This window comes from Carettochelys insculpta, chromosome 5 (genome assembly GCF_033958435.1).
Source record: "Carettochelys insculpta isolate YL-2023 chromosome 5, ASM3395843v1, whole genome shotgun sequence".
Taxonomy (NCBI): domain Eukaryota; kingdom Metazoa; phylum Chordata; order Testudines; family Carettochelyidae; genus Carettochelys; species Carettochelys insculpta.
In genome coordinates, this window is record NC_134141.1 from 128,728,818 (window position 1) to 128,746,143 (window position 17,326).

The window sequence follows — 17,326 nt, forward strand, 5'->3', positions numbered from 1 at the left end:
AGGTCAGGCCTTGGGACAAAGGGGCAGTTTATGCAGCTGCTGGGTGTGCCTCAGTGCCCCTCTGTCGCATGGCCCCCACAGGGGTGTTTGCTCTCGGGGGGGCTAAGAGCCACCGGGGGAGCCCCAGGCTGTCTGACCGCCTCAGCTCACCGGAAAGGCCTGGCTGAGGCCGTCCCAGTGGCGGAGAAGCCAGTCACCGGGGCAGTGACCCCCTTCCATACCCAAGGGCCCAGAGGGGAGGGGCTCCCCAACAACCTCCCAGCTCTCAGCGGGGTGGGGTGGGGCGGGGGACCAGGCTGAGGCGAGTCGGTGCAGCACAGAGCCGAAAGGCGGGCGCAGCTCAGCTGCTGAACTGCGCTGGGCTGCCAGGCTGTGCCAAGGGGCTGCCAGACCCGGCCGGGCTGCGCATGTGGCCCTGCAGAGGGGCTGCGGCTCCCCCAGGCTGTCTCAGTGGGCAGGGCTCCAGGTGTGGAGCAGAGGCCGGAGGGGGGACCCCTGGACAGTGGGGGCCCGTGAGGGCCTGGCAGAATGAAGGGGTCCACGGCAGAGCCCTGGCTGCAGTGCACAGCCCTGCTCCCGAGGCACCTTGAGTGCCAGGCAGAGCCTCGCATGGCAGGGCTCCAGTGCCCCCAACTCAGCCCATAGCCTGTGCCCAGGGCTCAGCCCCACCTACCCTGCCCTGCACCCCACAACCTGCCTCTGCGCAGCACTCGTCTCAGAGCTCGCCTGCCCTGCCCGAGCCTGGCCCTGAACGCGGAGCAAACCCAGGCATCCGGCACTCAGCCCCCCCGGCCCACTTCCCCCCAGAGCCAGGCTAGAACCCAGCCCCCGCCCCTGGCTCTGTGGGAGCTGCAGGGGGTCACGCCTGGGGGCTGGGTGAGTCCCCCGGCCGCTGCGGCTCTCACCTGTGAGCTGCACGGTGAGCTGGAAGTGGATGGAGCCTGGCACGCCCGGGGTTTTCTCCAGCAGCACATAGTACCACTGGTGCCAGAAGGGCAGGTCCAAGGCCAGCTGGCAGGGCGCCCGCTCCCGGCAGTCCAGAGCGCTGGAGTTGTGCAGTGGGGGGGCCCTGGCTCGCACCTTCAGCCACAGCGGGCAGCCTGCGGCACTGCGGTTCCCAGCCCGGCAGCCCAGCACCCGCACCAGCACCCGCGACGTGTGGCTGGGCACAAAGACCCTGTGGGGGAGGGGCATCAGCCCAGGAGGTGCCCCGGCGAGGCTGGCACTGCCCCACCTGGGCACCACGGACCTGTGGCACCAGCCAGCCTCTCCTGGGGCCCCACGAGCCAGGATTCCCATGCCACCCGCTCCTGTCGCCCCCCAGCCCCAGCTGGGGGCCAGAGCACACTCAGGCTGCGTCTGCTGGGGGAGGGGAACCAGGGCGGGTGCCCCTCGGACGGGGGCGGAGGGGCTGGTCTGCAGCGGCTGTCACCACTAATGGGGGTATATTCACCTTGGCCCCCACCGCCAGCAGGAGGTAGACTCTGTGACTGCAGGACAGCTGTGGGGAGACCCCCTTCCACCAGAGGGGCCTCAGGCCCAGCAGTACCCAGAGCAGAACCCCTCCCCACGAGAACAATGACCCCCTCCCCATGCAGGGAGCCCCTGTGCACAACAGTGCCCCCCAGCAGGGAACCACCCTGCCCCACGCAGCGCAGTTACCCCCAGAGCAGAGTCCCCACAACAGTGCCCCCCAGCAGGGAACCACCCTGCCCCACGCAGCGCAGTTACCCCCAGAGCAGAGCCCCCACAACAGTGCCCCCCAGCAGGGAACCACCCTGCCCCATGCAGCGCAGTTACCCCCAGAGCAGAGTCCCCCCACAACAGTGCCCCCCAGCAGGGAACCACCCTGCCCCATGCAGCGCAGTTACCCCCAGAGCAGAGTCCCCCCACAACAGTGCCCCCCCAGCGGGGAACCAACTTACCCCATGCAGCGCAGTTACCCCCAGAGCAGAGCCCCCCATACAACAGTGCCCCCCAGCAGGGAACCACCCTGCCCCTTGCAGCACAGTTACCCCCAGAGCAGAGCCCCCCCAGCAAGGAACCACCCTGCCCCATGCAGCGCAGTTACCCCCAGAGCAGAGCCCCCACAACAGTGCCCCCCAGCAGGGAACCACCCTGCCCCTTGCAGCACAGTTACCCCCAGAGCAGAGCCCCCCCAGAGCAGAGCCCCCCCAGCAAGGAACCACCCTGCCCCATGCAGCGCAGTTACCCCCAGAGCAGAGTCCCCCCACAACAGTGCCCCCCCAGCGGGGAACCAACTTACCCCATGCAGCACAGTTACCCCCAGAGCAGAGCCCCCCATACAACAGTGCCCCCCAGCAGGGAACCACCCTGCCCCTTGCAGCACAGTTACCCCCAGAGCAGAGCCCCCCCAGAACAATGCCCCCCAGCAGGGAACCATCCTGCCCCATGCAGCGCAGTTACCCCAGAGCAGAGCCCCCATAGAACAGTGCCCCCCAGCAGGGAACCACCCTGCCCCATGCACAGCAGCTACCCCAGAGCAGAGCCCCCATAGAACAGTGCCCCCCAGCAGGGAACCAACTTACCCCATGCAGCACAGTTACCCCCAGAGCAGAGCCCCCCCCAGAACAGTGCCCCCCAGCAGGGAACCACCCTGCCCCATGCACAGCAGCTACCCCAGAGCAGAGCCCCCATAGAACAGTGCCCCCCAGCAGGGAACCACCCTGCCCCATGCAGCACAGTTACCCCCAGAGCAGAGCCCCAGAGCAGAGCCCCCCAGCAAGGAACCACCCTGCCCCATGCAGCACAGTTACCCCCAGAGCAGAGCCCCCCCAGCAAGGAACCACCCTGCCCCATGCAGCGCAGTTACCCCCAGAGCAGAGCCCCCCCAGAGCAGAGCCCCCCCAGCAAGGAACCACCCTGCCCCATGCACAGCAGCTACCCCCAGAGCAGAGCCCCAGAGCAGAGCCCCCCCAGCAAGGAACCACCCTGCCCCATGCACAGCAGCTACCCCAGAGCAGAGCCCCAGAGCAGAGCCCCCCAGCAGGGAACCACCCTGCCCCATGCACAGCAGCTACCCCCAGAGCAGAGCCCCAGAGCAGAGCCCCCCCAGCAAGGAACCACCCTGCCCCATGCACAGCAGCTACCCCCAGAGCAGAGCCCCAGAGCAGAGCCCCCCCAGCAAGGAACCACCCTGCCCCATGCACAGCAGCTACCCCCAGAGCAGAGCCCCAGAGCAGAGCCCCCCCAGCAAGGAACCACCCTGCCCCATGCACAGCAGCTACCCCCAGAGCAGAGCCCCAGAGCAGAGCCCCCCAGCAGGGAACCACCCTGCCCCATGCACAGCAGCTACCCCCAGAGCAGAGCCCCCCCAGCAGGGAACCACCCTGCCCCATGCAGCGCAGTTACCCCAGAGCAGAGCCCCCCCGCCCCCCGGCAGGGAGCCCCCTCACTCAGTGACCCCGCTGTGCCATTACTGGATTTTGAGAGGAACCCGCCCAACCCTGTGCTGCGCTTGTGCCACATCTTGGGCCACGTGAGGCGCCTACTGAAGGCAGCTGAGTGGGTTTCCTGCTCACCCGCGCGTGTCGTCTTAGCCGTGGAGTTACGGGGATGGGCTCTGTGCTCGCATTCGAAATGCTGCGGTGTGGGCGAGCCCCAGGGAGAGGCACCCTGGTGTGAGGGGTCCCTAGCCGGGGAAGCTGCACCCCACAGACACAGAACATTCCTGGGTGCCAGGCCACACCCGAGGGATCTGACTGTGACCATGCAACCCGGCAGAGGCGATGGCTGGTTGCCGGGATGTGCCCACGTGACAGGCTCCAGCTCGGCCATGCTTGCGCACTGCACTGGGCAAAGGTATAGCGAGGGCCCTGGGCTGCTGCAGCTCGGTGCGTGACCCAGCTCAGCACTTGGCTATACTGGTGCAGAGAGCTCGCGGGCCTGGCCTGTGGTCCGCAGGCCTTTGAGCCAGCAGCCGGCCCTGGGAACCTGCCGAGCACAGAGGAACAGGGCGAGCTGCCGCTGGCGACAGCTGTAACGCTCGCTCGCGCGAGTCCTTCCTTCCAGCATTGAATGTCAGGCGCCAAAGGCCGGGCCCGGCTGCCCTTGGGGGGGCTCTGAGGTGTGCCCCGGCCCGGGGGGAGGGAAGAGCCTGTGCGGATCTGGGGAGGTGGGTTTCCCACCTGCGTGCGGAGGGGACGGGCAGCGGCAGGAGGGAAGCTGGAGTGTGGGAGGGAGGTGACTTTGCACTGGCCAGCGAGGCGACAGCCGTGCTGGGTGTGACGGGGTCGGTGCTGCACCGTGGAGGCCCCCGGCCTGGGCTCTCAGTGGCCCTGTCTGAGCAAGTCGCCCTGGCGTGGCCGTGAGTGGTGCCTGGAAACACCTGCTCTGTGACACGCTGCCCCCGGGCAGAGCGGTGCCGCACTCACTTGTAGAGGCCGGAGCGGTTGTGGGGTGCAATGCTCTGGGGGCTCAGGTAGCCGGGGTACAGCACAGCGATGCCCACGAGGCGCTGCACGATGAGCTGGGGCTGGAAGAGGTACTGGCACTCCTCGTACAGACCCTGTGGGGAGGGGAGCGGGGGGTCACAGTGGGGCTATGCACTGAGCTCCCCTACGCGCCCCCACAGCCAGGCACCGCTCCCCCGCCCTGCCGACCTCTCCGTCCCGCGCGGCGACAGGCCAGCGCAGCCAGCGGGGGGGCGTCTCCTCCTAGCCAGGCTGCAGGGGGCCAGCTCTGCCCCCGGGGACACTAGCCCCACAGGCTGGGGGAGACAGGCTGCCCGGGCGGCTCCACACGCCCACTGCCGCCAGGTAACCAGGGGCCACAGCCTCTCTCCCTGCTCCCTGATCCTGGGGTCTCCTGCAGAGCACGGCTGGGCCAGGGACCCCCCACCTTGGGGGCACCCACCCCCCACTCAGCGCCTGGCTGGGCCGGGGACACCACCCCCCACTCAGGGGAACCCACCCCCACTCAGCACCTGGCTGGGCCTGGGGACACCAGCCCCCACTCAGGGGAACCCACCCCCCACTCAGCACCTGGCTGGGCCTGGGGACACCACCCCCCACTCAAGGGAACCCCCCCCCACTCAGCACCTGGCTGTCCTGGGGACACCACCCCCCACTCAGGGGAACCCCCCCCCACTCAGCACCTGGCTGGGCTGGGGACACCACCCCCCACTCAGGGGAACCCCCCCCCACTCAGCACCTGGCTGTCCTGGGGACACCACCCCCCACTCCAGGGAACCCACCCCCCACTCAGCGCCTGGCTGGGCTGGGGACACCACCCCCCACTCAAGGGAACCCCCCCCCACTCAGCACCTGGCTGTCCTGGGGACACCATCCCCCACTTAGGGGAACCCCCCCCCACTCAGCACCTGGCTGGGCTGGGGACACCACCCCCCACTCAGGGGAACCCCCCCCCACTCAGCACCTGGCTGTCCTGGGGACACCACCCCCCACTCAGGGGAACCCCCCCCCACTCAGCACCTGGCTGTCCTGGGGACCTCCCTCCAATGTTATCTGATCAAAATATCTACACCCTAGGCCAGCTGAGGACCCTGGCTCTCACAGGCCTTGGGGGGACGCCAGGCCTCAGTGACAGACACCTCAACCTGAGCCAAACACTCACCACCAACCACCCCCCACTGCCCCATGACTGGATTGTTATATTGGGTATAGAAGCCATTTTGTGCGCCCCATGTCTCTATTGGGCCCTGTATTGTGCCGGGGGACGTGAGGTGTCTACTGAAAGCTGGCGACGCCCTGAACCTGTGTGTGCGACTGGTGTGTCTGTGCCGTGTGTGTGGGTGAAGTTGCAGGTGTTCGCTCGGTCGCTGTGCTAGGAATATTCAGAGCCAGAAGTGCACAATGGGAGGTGTGACACGCGGCCAGCCCAGCCGGGGGACTTGTCTGAGACAAAGGACAACACACATCTAAGAGTGTGAGACTGTCCCCTGGGATTCAGCCAATGGCCGTTTGCCACAACGGCCCACCTGGGTCGGGTGACTTTTGACCCTCAAGGGCCTATGGGAAGAAGAGAGGCTTTTGTTCGTCACCGCAAAAGAGAGAACCATGGTGTGACCTTAGCAGCCTCCGTCTTGGGCTGGATCTTGCTTCGTTGCTCTGGGGCCTGTCTCCAGGGATCCACGCCCCAGCATGGTGACCCCAGCTGGCCAGATCTACAACCCTCCCTCCGCTAAAGCCGCGCAGCCTGACACAGACGGGTGGAGACTTTCAGGAATCAGCAGATAACGCCGCTGGCCGCAGCAGTAGCTGTAAGTGATGTACCTCACGTGTTCCAGTGGTACCAGCTCCGCTCGCTACGCCTGTTCTTTCTACCGGTGGTGGCTGCTTGGATCTGCCTTAGGGAGGAGGAAATCCCAGCCGGGGGCTGCGAGTGGCCCAGGTTTTAAGCAAAGTTGCCCTGGGATGATTTCTCCAGCTGTGCCCAGAGCCCGCTCCCAGCACAGCGGGCTACCTCCACCTGGGCTGAACCGGCCTCCTTTGCACTGGTGCAACGCTCCCCTCTCTGCAGCAATCCCTCTCGAGCTGAAGCTTTTGCTCCCTGCGTGGCTCTGACCCCGTGAGCTGCAGCCCATCAGAGCTTACGGCCTAAGGAGGGGCCCAGGACCCTCACCATTTTCACTCCAAGGCAGAGGCGTCCCGCGCGTTGGCTGCTCCCCACACGTGGGACATAGGACCCTGCGGTGCGGCACTCGGGGCTGTCAGTGCAGCTCCTCCCGAGAGGGGCATTCTGGGAGCGCCGCCCACCCCAGGCCCGCGGGGGAAGCATCTGGCGTCGGTGGCAGCCGCGGCACTGGAGGAGAATGGGGGGCAGCTCGGGGGGAGGGGGAGTTCCTGGCTCTGTGCAGTTCTGTATCGTGTAACGTGGCAGACAGGAAAAGACGACGTCTCTGAATTCCCATTGGCCACCTCTGCTCAAAGGGCCTGGGCCTGCCAGTGCTTTGGAAGTCACCAGAGCCTTGACCTATGTCAGCAATGTATTCCATCGCTGCTACAGACCTGACCCCCGGCTCCCCTGCCCGCTCCCCCAGGCGCAGCAGTGGGGAACCCCTCTGCTCCCCCAGGCGCAGCAATGGGGAACCCCCTCTGCTCCCCCAGGCACAGCAATGGGGAACCCCTCTGCTCCCCCAGGTGCAGCAGTGGGGAACCCCCTCTGCTCCCTTGGGCACAGCAATGGGGAACCCCTCTGCTCCCCCAGGTGCAGCAGTGGGGAACCCCCTCTGCTCCCCCAGGCACAGCAATGGGGAACCCCTCTGCTCCCCCAGGTGCAGCAATGGGGAACCCCCTCTGCTCCCCCAGGCACAGCAATGGGGAACCCCTCTGCTCCCCCAGGTGCAGCAGTGGGGAACCCCCTCTGCACCCTTGGGCACAGCAATGGGGAACCCCTCTGCTCCCCCAGGCGCAGCAGTGGGGAACCCCCTCTGCTCCCTTGGGCACAGCAATGGGGAACCCCTCTGCTCCCCCAGGCACAGCAATGGGGAACCTCCTCTGCTCCCCTGGGCACAGAAATGGGGAACCCCTCTGCTCCCCAAGGCACAGAAATGGGGAACCCCTCTGCTCCCCCGGGCACAGTAATAGGGAACCCCTCTGCTCCCCCAGGCACAGCAATGGGGAACCCCTCTGCTCCCCCAGACAGAGCAATAGGGAACCCCTCTGCTCCCCCAGGCACAGCAATGGGGAACCCCTCTGCTTCCTCAGATGGAGCAATGGGGAACCCCCTCCGCCCTCCCCCGGGCACAGCAATGGGGAACCTCCTCCCGCACATGCAGCAATGGGGACCTTGCCTGCCCCGGGCCGTTGTGGGCCAGCTCTGCACCCTACCCTGCCCATACCTGGGGGGAAACATGGAGGTGACCCGTCCCCAGCAGCCCCGCACCTTGACGGAGATCTTGCCCTCATCCTTGGGCAGGTGAGCGGCCAGGAACCAGTCCCCGGGCAGCGGGCTGGTGATGTTGAAGACGCCGGTGGTGCGGTTCGGCAGGCTCCAGGTGAGGGTCAGGGTGAAGGAGCCAGGGACGGCCGTGTCCCTGGGGAAGTGGGTGTGCAGGGGGGCGATGACGCAGGGAGCCCCGGAGCGGAAGTACCTGCTGGGCAGAGACCGCGTGAGGGAGGCAGGTGGAGCTGCACCCCGGCTAGTGACCGCACCCCGCTTGCCACGTCCGGGGGAGGGCGACTCGGCACACGGCAGGACACAGCCTCGTGGCCCAGACGCGGCAGGGCCCTCTCAGCCAGTGAGGTCGCCCCAGGCCAAAGGGGGTTGGCAGGAGGACCCCAAACAGCAGGTTCCAGAGGGGTCTTATGGCGCAGAAGCGAGCTCCAGAAGGCCCACAGAACTGCCGACTGCTCCTTCCCGGCGGGCGCGGATGGGAAGGGAAACTACCGGTGCCGAGTCCCTCCCCCACCCGCCGGGCCCAGAACTACCAGTGCCGAGTCCCTCCCCCACCCGCCGGGCCCAGAACTACCGGTGCCAAGTCCCTCCCTCACCCGCCGGGCCCAGAACGACCGGTGCCGAGTCCCCCTCCCCCACCCGCCGGGCCCAGAACTACCGGTGCCGAGTCCCCCTCCCCCACCCGCCGGGCCCAGAACGACCGGTGCCGAGTCCCTCCCCCACCCGCCGGGCCCAGAACGACCGGTGCCGAGTCCCCCTCCCCCACCCGCCGGGCCCAGAACGACCGGTGCCGAGTCCCCCTCCCCCACCCGCCGGGCCCAGAACTACCGGTGCCGAGTCCCTCCCCCACCCGCCCGGCCCAGAACGACCGGTGCCGAGTCCCCCTCCCCCACCCGCCGGGCCCAGAACGACCGGTGCCGAGTCCCCCTCCCCCACCCGCCGGGCCCAGAACGACCGGTGCCGAGTCCCCCTCCCCCACCCGCCGGGCCCAGAACGACCGGTGCCGAGTCCCTCCCCCACCCGCCGGGCCCAGAACTACCGGTGCCGAGTCCCTCCCCCACCCGCCGGGCCCAGAACTACCGGTGCCGAGTCCCCCTCCCCCACCCGCCGGGCCCAGAACTACCGGTGCCGAGTCCCTCCCCCACCCGCCGGGCCCAGAACGACCGGTGCCGAGTCCCCCTCCCCCACCCGCCGGGCCCAGAACTACCGGTGCCGAGTCCCTCCCCCACCCGCCGAGTCCCACCCCGCACCCTCCGGGTGCAGAACTACCAGTGCCAAGTCCCTCTCCCACCCGCCAGGTCCCGAACCACCTGTGAGGAGTCCGCCTCTTCGCACTCGCCAGACCTCTAAAAACCAGGCCCTAGCCCCTCTGTACACCCGTCCGACACGTAACTACTGGTTCCTAGTCCCAATCTCTGCACCAATCGAGACATGTAACTGCCGGTCCCTAGTCCTTCTCTTCACACCGGCCGAAACCATCATTTTCTGTGTGTAGTCCCTCCCCTGGACCCATAACTACCAGGGCGCCTAGTCCGTCTCTCCATGCCCACCGGACCCATAACCACGGGCGCCTAGTCCCTCTCTCCATGCCCACCGGACCCATAACCACGGGCGCCTAGTCCGTCTCTCCATGCCCACCGGACCCATAACCACGGGTGCCTAGTCTGTCTCTCCATGCCCACCGGACCCATAACCACGGGTGCCTAGTCTGTCTCTCCATGCCCACCGGACCCATAACCACGGGCGCCTAGTCCCTCTCTCCATGCCCACCGGACCCATAACCACGGGCGCCTAGTCCGTCTCTCCATGCCCACCGGACCCATAACCACGGGCGCCTAGTCCGTCTCTCCATGCCCACCGGACCCATAACCAGGGGCGCCTAGTCCGTCTCTCCATGCCCACCGGACCCATAACCACGGGCGCCTAGTCCCTCTCTCCATGCCCACCGGACCCATAACCAGGGGTACCTAGTCCGTCTCTCCATGCCCACCGGACCCATAACCAGGGGTACCTAGTCCGTCTCTCCATGCCCACCGGACCCATAACCACGGGCGCCTAGTCCGTCTCTCCACGCCCACCAGACCCATAACCAGGGGTACCTAGTCCGTCTCTCCATGCCCACCAGACCCATAACCACGGGCGCCTAGTCCGTCTCTCCATGCCCACCAGACCCATAACCACGGGCGCCTAGTCCCTCTCTCCATGCCCACCAGACCCATAACCACGGGCGCCTAGTCCCTCTCTCCATGCCCACCGGACCCATAACCACGGGCACCTAGTCCGTCTCTCCACACCTGCCAGAACCTTAACAACCAGTGCCCAGTCCACCACTGCCCACCTGCTGGGCACGTATCTGCAGGTACCTGTCTCACTACTCCCACAACTACAGGTTTCTGCCCATAGCTCCACAACCATCAGAGCCGTAACTACCAGTGCCTAGTCGCCCTCGCCACGCCTGTCGGACCCGTAACTACCGGTGCCGAGTCTCACTCCCCGTGCTCGCTGCACCTGTAAGTAGGGGTGCCCAGTACCTCCCTGCACACCTGCCGGACACGTAACCGCTGGTGTGTGCTTCCTGTCCCCATACACGGCGGGCCTGTAACCACCAGTGCCTGCTCCCTCTCTCCACACCTGCTGGGCCTGTAACTTCCGGTGCCGAGTCCCACTCCCCAGTCCCACCACATCCGTAACTACCAGAGTCTAATCCCTATGCCCCAGATCCCGGAGTGGCCCCCTCAGGGATGAGCTCACACCCTGGGTTTAGCCGGCCAGTGCTCAAACCACTCAGCTGTCCTCCCCACCACAGCCACCCCAGGCTGAGCAGGCTGGGGCGTTCTCGTCCCTGCCCCCCTGCCATTCCCAGCCTAGCCCATCCCTCCACACCCGCTGGGCCTGTAACTCCCAGTACCTACGTCCTCTCTTCACACCCGCCAGGCAATTGTGCCCAGGCCTGCACCCCACCCAGTGCTGAGCGCCGCACGCCAGGATTTGTGCAGAGCTGGCACGTGCAGCCACCTGGGCGCAAGGGGACGTCTCCTGCCCCAGAAGAGCCCAGCACCAGCTCGACAGTGCCCGTGTGCCAGCCCAGCCGGGCCGAGGGGATCCAGGCCCTGGAGCCTGGCGCACTCACACGGTGACGCTGCGGTCGGGGCAGTGGTCCCCAAAGGTGCCGCCCTGCTCCTTGAAGAGGATGAGGTTCCAGACAGCGACCACGGTGTCCTCGGGCACGCGGAAGTGGAAGAGCTCCACGCTGGCGAAGGAGCGGAAGGGGCTCAGCTTGCGCGGGGTGCGGGTGAAGTAATCCGTCACAAAGAGCCCACCTGCGGGGGGAGGGGCCGTGAACGGGAGGGGAGCAGGTGCCCAGCCGGCTCAGCCCGGGCTGGGCTCTGCACCCGCTGCCTCACAGTGGGGGTGCAGGAACCCCTGGCTGGCCTGTGGCGCACCAGTGCACGCAGGGGGTAGGCCCACGCTCCTGGCCAGCCGTCTCCTCTCCAGCCGCAGCCGGTCCCCCTCCAAGCCCTGCCAGCAGCTGCAGGGCGCCCTAGGCCGCGCGTTCCCCAGGCCCAGGGTGCACCAGGTGCTGCAAGCATTGCAGCTGGGGCCCATCAGCCCCTGGAGCACCCCCGCCAGGCGCAGGGCCACAGGAACAGCACCCCCAGCCTCCCACCTCCCCAGCTCGCTCCCCTGAGGCTGAGTCACGGCCCAGCCCTGCCCCCAGCAGCCCCACACGTGTCACTGGTTTCTCCGGGCCCTGGCGCCTGTCCCCAGCCCCTCCGATCCACAGCCGCCTTGCTGAGAGGTGACCCCACCCTGGCACACACTGGGCCTTGATCAGCACCAGAACGCTCCCCTGCAGCCCAGCCCACCCCCACACTGCCCTTGCTCCACTGCTCCTTCACACCCAGCTCTGCCCATTTCCCTCCAGCCTTCTCCTGCCAGGACACCGGCCCAGCCCAGCACTGAGCAAGTCCCACTCTGCCAGCTTCCCTCTGCCCACGGATCACGCGCAGGGCAGGGGTGCAGGCACTGCCAGGCTCCCGGCCTGCCCTCCTCAGCCACCTCTGGAGAGCCCGTCCCTGCACAAGGGGCTGGCCTGCTCTGCTCCACGCCTCCTGACCTGGCGCAGGGCACGGGTTCTCCCTTCAGGTCAGCAGAGAGGGAGGGGCCAGGGTAAGCCGAGCAGGGACCAGCAGGGACAGCACAGGGCCTGGCAACACCAGCCAGGGCCCAAGCTCCATGCACCCACCAGCCCTAGGGCACACCAGGGGATGGGCATCAAATTCTTCTCTGCCCCATGCATGGAGCCAGGGGATCCCCCAGGTCAGCCCGTCGTGGCTCTGGCAATGGGCCTTCGCATCAGAGGAAGAAGGAGGTGCACGCATGCCGTACACCCTGTGCCAGGCCGGCCCACGCCAGGCCATGCACCCCGTGCCAGGCCGGCCCACGCCAGGCCGTACACCCTGTGCCAGGCCGGCCCACGCCAGGCCGTGCACCCTGTGCCAGGCCGGCCCACGCCAGGCCGTGCACCCTGTGCCAGGCCGGCCCACGCCAGGCCGTGCACCCTGTGCCAGGCCGGCCCACGCCAGGCCGTGCACCCTGTGCCAGGCCGGCCCACGCCAGGCCGTGCACCCTGTGCCAGGCCGGCCCACGCCAGGCCGTGCACCCTGTGCCAGGCCGGCCCACGCCAGGCCGTGCACCCTGTGCCAGGCCGGCCCACGCCACGCCATGCACCCTGTGCGTCTTATGCAATGCCAGGTCACGCGCGCCCCACGCCCAGGGCCTCGCTGGGCTGTGCGCGCCCCACACCCTGGGCCTCGCTGGGCTGTGCGCGCCCCGCGCCCTGGGCCTCGCTGGGCTGTGAGCGCCCCACGCCCTGGGCCCACAGCCCAGAGGAGGGAGAACTTGTTCCTGGGCCAGCTGGAGCTGGAACCAGACTCAGCTAAGGGGGTAGGAGCCATGGATCACTGGGCCATCTTAAATGGCAGCAGTGCCCAGGGGGGCCCCTCCGTGGCCAGCCCGCCCAGGGCCAGGGAACACACAAGGTGAAGCACCCAGGGCGTGTGGCCAGGGGGCAGGTGACACCGGGCTGGGCCAATCTCTCTGCATCCTGCCCTGCGTAGCCTGGCTGTGCTTTGCGCTCTGCTGCCCTGCAGCTGGGGGACACTTCCACAGCGAGCCCAGGAGCTCTCCCTGCAGCCACCGCGCCTGCAGAACCTGGCGTTCAGCTAGCTGGCTCTGCGACCCCCAACCCCGGGGAGCAGGCGCTCCCTGCCTCGAGCTTCTGGCCTGGGGAGGTGGCCTCTGGCTCCGGCAACCAGTCGAGCTGGCCATGGGCCTGGCAGAGGCTGGTGCTGGCAGCTGAGCTGAGTGTCGCCATCCTGCTGGGACAGGACTGCCCACACACCCACCACACCGCAGCAAACATTGCGCCCGGCACGCTCCCCAGGCCACGGCCAAGCAGATCCGGCCACTCACACACACAGGCACAGAGGAGCCAGGCAGCCAGGAGGAGCCACCCGTGCCCACCGCTGTCTGCGGCATGGCGAGTCCAGGCCTGGCAGCAGGGCTGGACCCCCGGCCGCGGCTCAGCACAACTCATCAGAGAGTCGGCCGAATGGACACAGCCAGGGCCAGGCAGTGAGCCCTGCACACCGTGGCGGGGTGCACGCAAGGGGGTGCAGGCATGTGCGATACGTGTGCACGCATGGGGCTGTTTGTGGGTGTATGCAGGGGAGCAGGTGTGTGTGATACATGTGTACGCGTAGGGGTGTTTGTGGGTGTATGCAGGGGAGCAGGCATGTGTGATACGTGTGTACGCGTGGGGTGTTTGTGGGTGTATGAAGGGGAGCAGGTGTGTGTGATACGTGTGTACGCGTGGGGTGTTTGTGGGTGTATGCGGGGGAGCAGGTGTGTGCGATACGTGTGTACGCGTGGGGTGTTTGTGGGTGTATGAAGGGGAGCAGGTGTGTGCGATATGTGTGTACGCGTGGGGGTGTTTGTGGGTGTATGTGGGTGAACAGGTGTGTGTGATAAGTGTGTACATGTGGGGGTGTTTGTGGGTGTATGCGGGGGAGCAGGTGTGTGTGATATGTGCATACATGCGGGGGTATTTGTGGGTGTATGCGGGGGAGCAGGTGTGTGTGATACGTGCGTACGCGTGGGGGTGTTTGTGGGTGTATGCGGGGGAGCAGGCGTGTGTGATACGTGTGTACGCATGGGGGTGTTTGTGGGTTCATGCGGGGGAGCAGGTGTGTGTGACACGTGTGTACGCGTGGGGGTGTTTGTGGGTGTATGAGGGGGAGCAGGTGTGTGCAATACGTGCGTACGCGTGGGGGTGTTTCTGGGTGTATGTGGGGGAGCAGGTGTGTGTGATACGTGTGTGCGCGTGGGGCTGTTTCTGGGTGTATGCGGGGGAGCAGGTGTGTGCGATACGTGCGTACGCGTGGGGCTGTTTGTGGGTGTATGTGGGGGAGCAGGTGTGTGTGATAAGTGCGTACGTGTGGGGGTGTTTGTGGGTGTATGCAGGGGAGCAGGTGTGTGTGATAAGTGCATACGTGTGGGGGTGTTTGTGGGTGTATGCGGGGGAGCAGGTGTGTGTGATACATGCGTAAGCGTGGGGCTGTTTGTGGGTGTATGCGGGGGAGCAGGCGTGTGTGATACGTGTGTCCGCATGGGGGTGTTTGTGGGTTCATGCGGGGGAGCAGGCGTTTGTGATACGTGCGTAAGCGTGGGGCTGTTTGTGGGTGTACGCGGGGGAGCAGGCGTGTGTGATACGTGTGTCCGCATGGGGGTGTTTGTGGGTTCATGCGGGGGAGCAGGCGTGTGCGATACGTGCTTACGTGTGGGGGTGTCTGTAGGTGTATGTGGGGTACAGGTGTGTGCGATACGTGTGCACATGCATGTGCGCAGCCCCAGCCAGGTGTCCCCTGATCTGCTCACTCGGTAGCCAGTAGCAGAGGTGGTGCCTCCAATGGTTCTCGCTGTCAGTACATCTGGACTCAGCTCCAGCCAAGCGACACCGGCTCCCGCTGCGGGGAGCAGAGCCCACCTCCCCCGCACACGCACACGCACACGCACACGCACACGCACACGCACACAGAGGTGCACCCCTTGCTCCTGCCCAGAGCCAGCCGCCCTGCGGGAATCCACCCCCCTGCCAGCATGAGGTCACAGCAGGCTCCAGCTGTGCCTGCCCCTGCCCGGGGCGTGGGCGACTCCAGCTGTTGGGATGTGAGAAGCCCTGCAGGCCACTGCCCCCAGCCCTGAGACCCACACCCCACCCCAGGCCTGGCCGGGGGCACTGGGACCTGGCACCCCCAGTGGGCAGCAGCCGAGTGACCGCGTCGGCGAGAGCACAGGGCCGGCTGGGGACTGAGTGGCCCGCGAGGGGTGTGAGCTGGGCACTCTGGGAAGTGGCCGGGAGCGAGGTGATGACATGGGACGGGTGGCGTGGGGGCAGGTACGGGGGTGTGCGCGCAGTGGGCTCCCATGGGGCTTCCCAGGCTGGGGGAGGGAAGCTGCGAAGGCCGGAGCTCTCCACGGAGAGCGACTACAACGCCGCTGAGCGACGTGCGCAGTGAGGGGCCGCTCTGAACGAGCTCTGGGACAGCAGCGTCCATCCCCCACCACCGGGCCACCCAGCACAGGTGCAGCATGGGGCTCAGCACCGGGGCTCAGCACCGGGGCAGGGGCAGCTCCCCCACCCCCTCCCCCCCCATGGCTCAGCACCGGCGCAGGGGCAGCTCCCCCTCCCCCACCGGGTCTCAGCACCAGGGCAGGGGCAGCTCCCCCTCCCCCACCGGGGCTCAGCACCGGCGCAGGGGCAGCTCCCCCTCCCCCACCGGGGCTCAGCACCAGGGCAGGGACAGCTCCCCCTCCCCCACCGGGGCTCAGCACCGGCGCAGGGGCAGCTCCCCCTCCCCCACCGGGGCTCAGCACCGGCGCAGGGGCAGCTCCCCCTCCCCCACCGGGGCTCAGCACCGGGGCAGGGGCAGCTCCCCCTCCCCCACCGGGGCTCAGCACCGGCGCAGGGGCAGCTCCCCCTCCCCCACCGGGGCTCAGCACCGGCGCAGGGGCAGCTCCCCCTCCCCCACCGGGGCTCAGCACCGGGGCAGGGGCAGCTCCCCCTCCCCCACCGGGGCTCAGCACCGGGGCAGGGGCAGCTCCCCCTCCCCCACCGGGGCTCAGCACCGGGGCAGGGAGCACCGGGGACCTCCCAACCTCAAGGGCTGACAGGCGGAGAAAGTCAGCAACCAGCAGGGGGCTATGCAGGGGCAGGGACCCGACAGGGTGGCAGGGGGCTGGGACCCCCCAGGGAGCCAGGGACCCCCATGGGTTGCAGGATACAGGGACCCCCCCAAGGGCTCAGGGAGGCAGGGACCCCAGGGGAGCAGGGGTCAGGGACTCTCGGGTTTGCAGGGGGCAGGGACCCCCCCGGGGTTGCAGGGCACCGCCCCAGCAGCCCGCCCCACTCACCGGCCAGGGGCCCCGCGCCCAGCAGCAGCAGCAGCAGCAGCCGCCGGGCCATGCTCCGCCGCGCTCCCCGCACCATCCCCGCAGCTGCCCGCAGCCATGACGTTGCACCAGGCGCCCGCTCATTGGCCAGGCGAAGGCCAGAGGCCTGGGAGACTGCGGCCGATTGGCTGAGCCGCTGCCGCTCACCGTGGAAGCCCGCCCCCGCCCCCGCCGCTGCCGCTGCTCCAGGCGCCGCTGTTTGGCCACTGCCGGCAGCCGGGGCGGGGCAGGAGGAGGTTAGGGGTGGAGCAGGGTGGGGCAGAGGGGGGTGGGGCGGGGTGGGGCAGGAGGAGGTGAGGGGTGGAGCAGGGAGGGACAGAGGGGGATGGGGCCGGGTAGGTGGAGGTTATGGGGCAGAGCAGTATGGGATGGAGGGGGTGCGATGAGGTGGGGCAGGAGGAGGTTGGGGCGGAGCAGGGTAGGACAGAGGGGGATGGGGCAGGGCAGGAGGAGGTTGGGGCGGAGCAGTATGGGATGGAGGGGGTGGGATGAGATGGGGCAGGAGGAGGTTGGGGCAGAGAAGTATGGGATGGAGGGGGTGGGATGAGGTGGGGCAGGAGGAGATTTGGGGGTGGAGCAGGGAGGGACAGAGGGGGATGGGGCGGGGTAGGTGGAGGTTATGGGGCAGAGCAGTATGGGATGGAGGGGGTGGGATGAGGTGGGGCAGGAGGAGGTTGGGGCGGAGCAAGGAGGGACAGAGGGGGATGGGGTGGGGTAGGTGGAGGTTATGGGGCGGAGCAGTATGGGATGGAGGGGGTGGGATGAGGTGGGGCAGGAGGAGGTTGGGGCGGAGCAGTATGGGATGGAGGGGGTGGGATGAGATGGGGCAGGAGGAGGTTGGGGCAGAGAAGTATGGGATGGAGGGGGTGGGATGAGGTGGGGCAGGAGGAGATTTGGGGGTGGAGCAGGGAGGGACAGAGGGGGATGGGGTGGG

The 17,326-nt window shown here is 67.7% G+C and overlaps 1 protein-coding gene across 1 annotated transcript in view; it reads right to left on the reverse strand.

Annotated features, from left to right (window-relative positions):
- Positions 1-16,438, reverse strand: part of TMEM8B (transmembrane protein 8B) — a 38,124-nt gene extending 21,686 nt beyond the window's left edge. Inside the window, exons 1-5 of the mRNA XM_074995909.1 lie at positions 16,354-16,438; positions 11,009-11,198; positions 7,867-8,074; positions 4,395-4,528; positions 906-1,177 (exon numbers count right to left, since the gene is read on the reverse strand). Coding sequence (XP_074852010.1) covers positions 906-1,177; positions 4,395-4,528; positions 7,867-8,074; positions 11,009-11,198; positions 16,354-16,429 — 880 coding nt within the window. The 5' untranslated portion in view covers positions 16,430-16,438. The remainder of the gene's footprint in view (positions 1-905; positions 1,178-4,394; positions 4,529-7,866; positions 8,075-11,008; positions 11,199-16,353) is intronic.
- Between the last annotated feature and the right edge of the window lie 888 nt (positions 16,439-17,326).